General features: G+C 37.8%; 1 protein-coding gene across 3 annotated transcripts in view; it reads left to right on the top strand.

The window, feature by feature from the left end:
- Nucleotides 1-9,083, top strand: part of LOC115624605 (probable RNA methyltransferase bin3) — a 64,786-nt gene extending 55,703 nt beyond the window's left edge. For all 3 annotated transcript variants that reach the window (XM_030519350.1, XM_030519351.1, XM_030519352.1), the window contains exons 5-8: nt 5,167-5,359; nt 5,426-6,567; nt 7,049-7,195; nt 7,262-9,083. In XM_030519350.1, coding sequence (XP_030375210.1) covers nt 5,167-5,359; nt 5,426-6,567; nt 7,049-7,195; nt 7,262-8,014 — 2,235 coding nt within the window. In that variant the 3' untranslated portion in view covers nt 8,015-9,083. The remainder of the gene's footprint in view (nt 1-5,166; nt 5,360-5,425; nt 6,568-7,048; nt 7,196-7,261) is intronic.
- Nucleotides 9,084-11,182: the final 2,099 nt, after the last annotated feature.

An 11,182-nucleotide genomic window follows, 5' to 3' on the forward strand; every position in this document is an offset into this window, starting at 1 on the left:
TTGCTCCCCTTAGAAAGAATTTCGCATTATGAATTACACCAGCACCATATGTATTACATACGTACATACATATATACATACGTCTGTATGTATAGTATGTACATATGTACATCAATAAGTATGTATGTACGTACATACATTCTTATATACATATATAGGTTTGTATGTATGCAGTGGGCCATCGAACACTGTTGTTTAATTGTAATAAATAGTGTTCTATGTTTTCAAATCAAAATTTTTAAAACAACAACAACAAGTTATTGGCTCGCAAAACTTCTTTCGTTTTGATAATTTACGGCTGTTAATTGCATACGAAAAATGCCAAAAGTTTACAGTTACCGTACACACACAAATACATTTGTATGTATGTATGTACATATGTGTACAGTGAACAATCGAATACAGTATTATAATCAATAACTCTCAAACGATGTTTTTCGATGTATTTGTATTCGACATGTATTACGATATATCAACACAAGTATCGATATTTTCTATATATCGCATTTAATTTTATTATTGGGGTTTTAATATTTATTCACTTTTTCAAATGAATAGTTTGTGTTATAAATTTTGTCCGATCGATTTCAAATTTGGGTAATGTAATCAACATTATATCAACAAATTGGCATTCAACGATTAAAATATAGCAATATGTTTTTTACTTGCCATATATCAAATATCAAATAGTTGGGGACATCGCATACACACACTCACACATACATACAACAAGCAACAGTTCGTGCCTATGTGTGCCCATGCATACATACATATGTACATGCATATGTATGTATGCCTGTATATGTATGTAGCATGTACATACAAAACAACAACTTTAAGTTGTTGGCTCGCACATCTTCTTTCGTTGTGACCATTTAATGTTAATTGCAAAGGCAAAACGCCAAAAGTTTACAGTTACCGTCGCTAAGCAACGACTGCGTAAGCGATAGTAAGGCAGAAACCGAATAACGGAGCTACTCATATTCTGCTTCGCATTGCGGGCAGATGTATGTATGTATGATTTGTTCTTATTGATCTCAATAAATAATTAGATTTTATTATTTAAATATTCTGCTTATTGCATTCAAACTTCGATATTTTGATGGTATCGGTGGCTTCAACTATCGAAAGTTTTACTCTAGCAAATTGAGATGAGAATTGTCAGTGCTTTTTGATCGTGGCTCATCGCTGCACGGCATTGACACGAGTGCCGTGTTTCATATTCCGAGTTTGTGCGTGACCGTATTGACTCAATATGACACGAAAAGGCTCAAATGTGAATTTAAAATTAGGATATACCCTTATAATTATTCCCCCTTTTTTGCAAATCGTCTATCTTAAAACGTTGCGTTATCTCTATATATAAAACAGTTTGTCCTGACTAATTGGTGATCAACGCACAGCCCAAACGGTAAAAGATGAAATTTGGACTCAAGTATCTTTTCATAGTATCCATCATAGTGTAGGAGCACACTAAGAAAGGCTTTTGGAAAATTCTAGATCCAACGGGGGGAAAACGAGCTTTAAAAAATATTAGTTATAGTGGTCATGTTCGTTTAACAAAATAGTTTGGCAAGAACAAAAATGTAACGGACTACTGAACAATTTTTTGTCAAGAACAGAAAATGTTCATTTAAATACCTTAAATGCCTTCCTACTGGTAACTTATAAGGTGAAAACATATGGGTAGGTTATGCACACACAAAATAAATACAATTGGAAACATTATATTGAGCCGGGTTAAGACGGGCAATACCTGCTAGTTGTTCTATATGTCACAGGGGAGATCAATATTAATCAGGGTTCAACAGTTCACCTAATCCTTGTGTCCTCGGGTAAATATGGAATTAAATTTGAAATAATTTCTTTTTTATGGGGAGGCTAACCTAATTTGTTTTCGCGCATATTCAATTTAGTTACCGACTATGTTTTACAGCAGAATAGAGTGATGGAAAAATTAATAGACATTCCATTTTTCACTAAAAACTTCAGTCCTCAATTTCTGGACAAATTATATGCGTTTCTTCAACTATGCACCATAATTGGTTAAAGGTACTTCTTTGTGACTTTAACATGTTTTTCGGCAGAAATATTTGTTGTGTGGTCTGATTTGTTAGGTGACCATGTTTTAGGGCTGGAAAAAAAAATAGAAACTCATAAACTTTTTGAAATAATAGTGCATTGTTAAGCGCCCATTAAACTTATTTAGTCAATATTTTAACATTATAAGTAAATGGTAAGCTCAAAATAACAATTTCTGTGCAATTCTTGTTCCAAACTGGCAGAATCTAAGGGTCGTGAGGGCGCAGAACCCTTTTAAAATCATGGTGCCAAATTGTAGATATGGTTAATTTCTTGGAATTAAACAAGGTAGAACGCTACAGTCCACAATAAAATACCCGGTACTCTCCATAAAAAGGACAAAGAAAATTACATTTAAAAAAATTAATTAATTTAAAAAAAAATATATTCAATGAAGTAATTATATTAAAACTTAACAACTAATTACATTTTAAGCAGTTATAATTCAAATTGCTAAGTCTTTAAAAAGACTAATTAGAAAAGGGGCCAACTTTACTTTTCCAATATAAAATCTATTGGACGATCAAACTGGATGCGGTTGTTGCTTTCGGTGCTGACAAAATGTCTAATTAGACATAAAACAAACAATGATGTTTGTACGCAGACAAGCATGCGCAAGCCTTAGGAGAAAAATAAAATGTTGAGCTGACACGTGCATGCGCTGGAGCCTTACAAAATTGCTATTCATACACACACATAAACAAAGTAGATGCACTAATAATTAATGTGTAAACACAACTTACACCGAATTTCAAATTGGAGCGTACTTACTACGACTTGAATGAAAGGGAAGAGTTGGGTACTGGAGCAAGGGTGTATTGATGCTCCACCTAAAATCACAAATAAAAATCACTCCCGTGAAATTACGATGCCATAAAATTATAATGGTGTACGAGTACAACTGTTCGCGTCAAATAATATTGTGCCTTTTTCAAACAAATATCGAGGACACAGTACATTTATTTATAAGAAATCGTACTAGGAATAAATAAACAAAAAAAAATTAATAAATTAATTAGCTCAATTAATCACGATCTTAAACTATTACAAAATGTTCACAAATCTAAGCAATTTACTGCCAAATTGGATACAAATTAATTAATATTCAAAATCGGCCGAAACTAATTGCGCGCTTGCATGAAAAAGTTCAATACAACTGGCCTACTCCTCTCTCTATCCATTAATCGGTAATTTTTCGTGTGCCACTGCAACCAGTGTTGTCCATTTATCCATTTTTCAGCCACTTTTAAAAGTGCGTCGAATTGCCTTTTCCAAATCAAAGAAAACAATAAAAAATAAAAATATAGTATAATTAGGTATTAATAACATTAACTCTTAGATTTGGCCCAACTTGTGTAGCAATTTCTAACTTGCTTTAATTGCAAATAACTGTTTATTGACCATTAAACTGGCAACCCTGCTAAACAGATTTTACTAAAACAGCGACCACGGGGCAATCAAAATAACAAAAGAACAAATTGAAAAGAAAACCGTTTCGTGCGTATGTACATACGTATGATTATGAGTCCGTATGCCAAGTTTCATAATTATTGGCCGATTTAACAGGAAGTTATAGCCATGTATGTATATATGATCAAGCAGTGCCCGCAGCAGTTGTTGTTGTTACTGCTTTGCACAGTAACACGAGACACACAAACACACACATACACGCATAATTATTCTATACATACATATGTATGTATGTACAGAGTATTATAAAGTCGGGGCACCCGACTTCAGCTTCTCTACTTGTTTAGTTTAAACTACATATGTCGTTTGTATTTTTTTTTCCTAACCCAAAACTAAACAAGTAAAAAAGCTAGTCTGGTGTCCCGACTTTGAAATACTCTGTACATACAATAATTATAATTATAGAAAATAAAAAAATTGAAAAACTAAAAAAAACAAAAATTTATCGATTTTACCTTTCTCGGTATTCGAACTCACGTAAAGGGTTTATAATTGCACATTTACATAGCAATTGCGTCTGTGTGAATGTATGTATGCCTATGCGCATCTATTCGTGGCTGAGTAAACATGTTAGCAGTCAACCAAACATCAACAACAGCCGCGGGCAGCGCTGTAGCAGCAAATATATTTATGGCTATAACTTCTTGTTAAATCAGTCTATCATAGTGAAACTGTGGCACACGGACACATAATAACTAACTGGGGGTATTTGCAATTTTAGTTCGAAATTCCAAGAATTACGGGAGTTACGATTTGCATGGGAGAGGGGAGAGGGAGTGAAATTCCAAAATACACATTTTCTGCGTATTCACACAAGGCATCTTGGTGTTCCTAGGTCTTATAGTCTCCGAGATATAGGCGATTATACAAATGGAAAATCGGGAAAACCCCACATAGGGTGGAAGTGGAGGGAAAATCCAAAAAATAAAACAAACTCGTATAGCGTACACACAGAAGGCATCTTCGTGCAAAATTTGGTGTCTCTATCTCTTATAGTCTCTGAGATCCAGGTGTTCATACGGACGGACAGACAGACAGACAGGGCTAGATCGACTCGCCACGCCTCCTTCTGCCTGTTACATTTTTCAGCTCCCGCAAACCTAATATACTTCTGTACATTTCATGTACAGAGTATAAAAAGTACGCTTCTTCGCGATCTAAATTTTCAAAGAGCTTATGTTTTTTTTTTTAAATTTAATCATGTCATTTGACATGTTTGATAAAGATTAGGTAAAAATAATTACATTCTGAAAGAAAAAATATTTATGGAAGAACATTTGAAAAAACGAAGAAAATGTTGTCGTTTCTATTATTTTTCCCATCACTGTATAACGAATGAAATACTCGTATGATTGTTGAAAGGGCATTTAAGTTTCGGTGTTAGTAATCGAAAGTTTTTGTGTTAAGTTGGGTCTGAGGGTCTGAGGTCGCCAGTTTAGCAGCCATAAGTGCCTGAATAATGTTCAGGAGTCATTTGCATTTAGTTCTCAGTGTCAGGGGCAGAAGGTTAAGCAATTTGAAGGCAGCATATTTCGCGTCCATGCGTGTATCTTATGTCTAAGTTAGCTTTCAATTACCGTTTTCTCACTGACTCTATTCGCCTATGTTATGCAGAAGTTTCATCGCTGCCATGATGCTATGGACAAGATTGTCAGCCCTGTGGTACCACAGCCGGGTGCTTGGAAACGACCGCCGCGTCTTTTGCAGCCAACGGGCGCCCGTAAGCCAAACACTCGCCGTTCTACGTCTTTTAGCGAGACGGAGCTACTTAGTCCCGTTGAGGAGCTGCATAAGCCGCTCATAGAGGGTAAGTCCCAAGTCCCGTTAAAAGAAACCAGCGACCACCTAACCACATTGTATTCCTCCTTTGCAGTGGAAATACCTCGCGATGATACTCCCGAACTGTCGGAAATTGGACTCGGCAGTCCGCTGAGCACCATTTCGGGCACCACCTCACACACGGCCGGTGAGCCGGATTCGCTGGCGGACACAAGCAATGGGGAGCCACAACCGTCGACCCCAACAATAACAACAACAGCAGCAATCACAAGCACAAGCATGCTCAAAGCTCCCCTGGTCCGACCGCCCATTGCACTCAGCAAAATGCCCAAATTTCGGGCCGATGGCTTCAAATATCGATACGGGAACTTTGATCGCTACGCAGACTTCCGGCAGCTAACCGAGTTCCGGGATGTACGCCTGCAGGTGTTCCAGCGCCACCTGGAGCTGTTTCAGAACAAGGACATACTGGACATTGGCTGCAATGTGGGCCACATGACCATCACAGTGGCGCGCAACTTGGCTCCCAAGTCCATACTAGGCATAGACATCGACAAGATGCTGGTGGAGCGAGCCCGTCGCAATCTCTCCATCTTCGTGCGCATACCCAAGGAGGAGGAGCCGGAAGTGAAGCAGGAAGCGGTGCAAGAGCCGCCAGAAAGTGGGAGCGGCAATCAGCCGAAGAAGACGCGAAGGTGCCACAGACGCAGGCGAGCGCAGAAGAAGAAACAGCAGCAACAGCTGCACCTGCATCAGCACCAGCACCATCATTACCACCATCATCATCACCCACACCATCATCATCATCATCACCATCACAATTTGCAGCAGCAACAGCAAGAGGAACAACTGGAGGCGTTGCTTGTGAAACCCCACGAATTTTTCCCCATATCCTTCCCACTCACATACGGCGGTATTCCAAATATTTCGGGACCCGGTAAATCTCCTAGCGGCGGGGCAAGCGCTGGAAGCAATGGCACCAAAAATCAGTTCCCGCAGAATGTCTACTTTCGCCAGAAAAACTATGTGCTCAAGGATGAGTCCATGCTGGCCAACGATACTCAGCAGTACGATCTCATATTGTGCCTGTCTGTGACCAAATGGATGCACCTGAACTTTGGCGATGCGGGTCTCAAGCTGGCCTTCAAGCGCATCTTCAATCAGCTGCGGCCAGGTGGCAAGCTCATACTGGAGGCCCAGAACTGGGCTAGCTACAAGAAGAAGAAGAATCTAACGGTATGCAATTTGAAACTACAATATCTCTCATCACTAATTCATTTTTTAGTTCTGCTAAGAGTTGATTGTTGAAAACCGCTTAGATAAGATTTAATTGTTAAATCTTACAATACTTTAAACTGAAATTGTTTTTAAAACGCCAATTTCATTCATAAAATCATCGCCACTTAATGTCGTCGTTTTCCAAAAAAAAAAAAGAAAAAAAAACAGAAAAATGTAAAAAATATAAAAAAAAAGTCAATTCAAGCTAAAGGCACAAAGGCGTTCAATAAAATTTCTTTCCCTTTTGTTCTTTTTTTAAACATGTAATATGATCTAATCGTATTAATCAAATATCAAGTGTTTTAAATGGCGTATTATATCTTAGAGGATAACGTTTTGTAACTTGATATTAAACAGTTCAACTGATGCTGACTAGTGCGATGATTATTATTATAACTTATAACTTATTGTCTTTGTTTTCCTTTGTCTTTTTCTTCAGCCGGAAATCTACAACAACTACAAAAATATAGAGTTCTTTCCGAACAAGTTTCACGAATATTTGCTCAGCCCCGAGGTAGGGTTCAGTCACAGCTACACGCTGGGCGTGCCGAGGCACATGAGCAAAGGCTTCTGCCGACCCATTCAGGTGAGAGTGATGCCTAGAGCGTATTCCGCAAAGAAATCCCACTTAACAGGTTCTGTTCATTCACAGCTTTATGCCAAGGGCGACTACACTCCGAATCATGTGCGTTGGAGCGATGCCTACTATCCGCAAACGCCGTACGAGGCCTATCGAGGTATTTACGCAACCATGCCACAGCGAGCCGGCGGCGGCAGCAGCGCCAGTGGGAGTCACGGTGCCGTGCCGCATCATATGAGCTCTACGCGCTCCCAGAACTACGATACGCCGCACTATGCGGGCAGCGCCTCCGGGTCGGCTAGCTGCCGACAGACGCCCATGTACCAGCCCACCTACAATCCGCTGGAGACGGACTCGTATCAGCCGTCGTACGACATGGAGTATCTAAACCATATGTATGTGTTCGCCTCGCCCCTATACCAGACTGTGTGGTCCCCGCCCGCCTCCCTCCGCAAGAGCTCCTCGCACACGCCTGTGTTTGGCAGCGTGCGGGATGCGGAGCTGGATGGCGATGGCAGCATTGGTGGTGGCGGGAGCGGTGGCGGCAGCTATCCCAGGCACGTCTATCCGCCCAACGACGACACTTGCTCGCCGAATGCGAATGCATGCAATGCGTTCAACTCTATACGGGATGCGGATACGGATGATTCGAACCAACTGCCCGGCGGCAGTCGACGGCATGTGTATGCCACCAACTGTGGCGAGAGCTCCTCCTCGCCACAGGTTAATCATCATGAGGCGGCGGGCGAATTTGTGGATGCGCTAATGGATGATGAGCAGCAAAAGACAGCCGCGGGCGGTTACTGTGATCTGTCGGATGCCTAGGCGTGGAGGCTGCGGACCGAGCCACGCTAGTCGGCTGGTGGCCGTAGAAATTGTGTCAAAAATGCAAATTGAAAATACACGTAAACGAGACGCTTATGATTTTTTTATATGATAATGAACTTATATTTTTTATATAGTTGTTTAATGGAAAAAGTACACATATACATACATACAATATATGGTACACTATATACGAGTACATACATACGCGTATATTATATAGTATAGATTAGCCAACTTTTTGCTAGTGCTTTATCAAAATGGTTTTGCGTTTTGTTGTTGACAGTTTCTGTCGTCGTCAGCGCCGTCGTCGACGTCGTTAAGCGAAGCTCATTTCAATTGTAATTTATTTAGGATCTAGTGTTTAAATAATATCGAAAGTAAATTCAACACTCACTCGCACACACACACACACACTCCCACCAGCACACAACAACAAAAAACAATTATGTAATCACACCAACAACAATCTGTAGCTTTACTAGAACGCAAAATATATATTGTTCTCTATTTTATATTCAAATCTAATCTAATTCATTTAAGTAAATAAGAAGAGAAGAAAGGAAACCCCAGAAAAATTGAAGTTTGCAAAAATCAACTATTTTTGATTAACATTTTGAAATCGCTGCAAGGGAATTCTGTAGATCATTTAAAAAACGAAAACTTACGAAATTCTAGAGAATACACAATTAAGTATAAATATTTATATACGATATACATAAATACATATATAGTTTTTAGTATATGCTAAACAACATGTTAGTTTTGTCAACAACAAAATAGCTAAAGAGAGGAAACAAAGGAAATTTGTAACATTAATTATGTCATTAGTACGTTTTGTAGTTTATTGGCTTGCAGGAGGAAACCAGAAGGAAACACAAGACGAAAGTTTCTAAGCGTATTTAAGTGCTACCCTTATATATATTGTAAGTTGTTTATTATTGAACGCACGACACACGCGTATTTGCTATGTTTTTAAAACATTTTTTAGTTATTTTTTCTGAGAAAATGAAACAGTTTATAATTATATGAAATTATACATAAAAATAAACGTAAAGTATACAATGAAGATCATCCAACGACTCTTTTAACTCTCATCAAACAAATTTGGATTGGGGGAAATTGGAAAAGGACTCTGTGCTAATTATTACACAAAGAACCACAAATCTACTGTTAGGAAAGATTTGATTTGTTTCGTATATGCCATTTGAAAATAATGCATCAGCTGATTTGTTTGTAAACCGACTTACTAAAATAAGAAGTGTTTTCTAAGAAAATGTATTCTTTTCCGAATTATAATTCATTTTCTTGAAATTAGCATTGAAATTTGATTTCGTTGACAACTTGAGATATTAATTCCCAACATTTAATCGTGATTTCCAATAGAAGATTGTGTTCTTGTACTTGTAATTTTTGGTTTTAAGGATATAAAAATTAGAGTGAAACTTCACAAAAGCAACGCCCGACCTGATGAGTAACAAATTATGTATTACAAAATAAAGTGAGGAATAATAAATTCAATATACACCATAACTCTGTTTTTACACAATACTTGTAGATTGGTTCCAGAAACAACCGGTGATTGGTTCTTTATAGTATATCTATAGAAATATATATGCAATTTTTCATTTTCAAACCGTGTTATTTCAAAATATATATTATATATACAAGTATATATTATAATTTGTTTATTTATAAGTATGGTTGTGAATCGGCCCGCAATCGATGTAGGCCATAACAAATCAGATTACTAATGTAAATGGGTCACACTTAATAAAGTTATATCCAGCCAGTATTCTGACAGTTCTGCACTTTATCGGGTTCAGCCGAAAGTTAATGTTCCACCTGCTGTCCCAGCTCTCCAGCAGTTGGGTATATTCCTGGAGTCCATCAGCTGCCTCGGATTCGCAGGGCGCCGAGGAGAAGAAATATAAAGCATATTTTCTGCGAGGCCAGCATGGTGTTAGTCCTTGATTGTGGTAGGTACGGGAGTACGGCAAAAAAGGCGCTCTTTCTGGTTCTTAAAAGGTTCTCAACAATATATGAGTACTTAAGACCATGGCGACACTTGCCTAATACCACCCACTAGACGCTTATCAATCGGTAGCCATGGAGCTTAAATAATATAACACCAAATTTATTTTTGTAAAACTATTAGGGGGACCGTGATTTCAGTCATATACTTGCAGCCAATTCCTCCTTAATTCTTACACTAATTATTCTTCCAAAAAGTTGTATAATAATGTAAAGCTTATGTTTATTGTAAAAGCTATGTCCCACCATAACTTATTTTTGACCATTTAAAACGATCGGTCGATCATAACTTCGTACTGTGCTGAGTCCATTTGTATTGTTTAAAAAATAAAAATCAATCAGACCCCTCCAAACAATCCCCAGTTCTACCTGGAGAGAACAAATCAAAATGAATTTTTAAAGGATTCCAACGATAAACCTTAAGATCAAAAGTTGATTTCAAAATATATATCATTTTAACAATTCTATAGTCAAGTTTCCAATGCGTTTTTATTAAGCTAGGATAATCTAATTGGCATTAAAATTAATAATGAACTTAAAAGAAGGATAATTTTGTAGACATATATTTACCAAACTGATTAGGTAATAATATTATACTATACTAAACCATCAAGTTTGCTTTTAAAGAGGATGAAAGGACTCTTCAGCTAGTAAACTAATTCTACCAATATCTAACATTAGCAAAGATGAACGAATTATGAATTATTTTATGGCTCTAATCAAATAATCTCGCTTTTATCTATTCACAAGGGTGAAGGGGAGGGGGGGCCGTTGCCCCCTAGAAAAAATTATGCCAGATAAAGTCGACCACACGTTCATTATTATGATGCACTATTTCGCCTTAAAATGGATTTAAGTTGGATTTGTTGAAGTTTTGCTCATGATCATATGCATAAGTTAAATGCATCGTGCATTATTTAATCTTTGGTAAAAGCTGCCTACGCCCTTGTCTATTCATATAAATAATAATGTAATATTCGTTCGTTCCTGATGAAAAAAACATGATAAGCTCTGCACCAATTGAGCTCAAATTATAAACCATTGTAAAATTCGATCCCAGTAACATACCGCGCTTGAATCTTTTTGTTTCGACACTTTACTACTTGTTATTTATTTTTCGTTCAAGTCTTATCA

This window comes from Scaptodrosophila lebanonensis, unplaced genomic scaffold (genome assembly GCF_003285725.1).
Source record: "Scaptodrosophila lebanonensis strain 11010-0011.00,11010-0021.00 unplaced genomic scaffold, SlebRS2 tig00000061-arrow-pilon, whole genome shotgun sequence".
In the NCBI taxonomy this organism is placed as follows: Eukaryota; Metazoa; Arthropoda; class Insecta; order Diptera; family Drosophilidae; genus Scaptodrosophila; species Scaptodrosophila lebanonensis.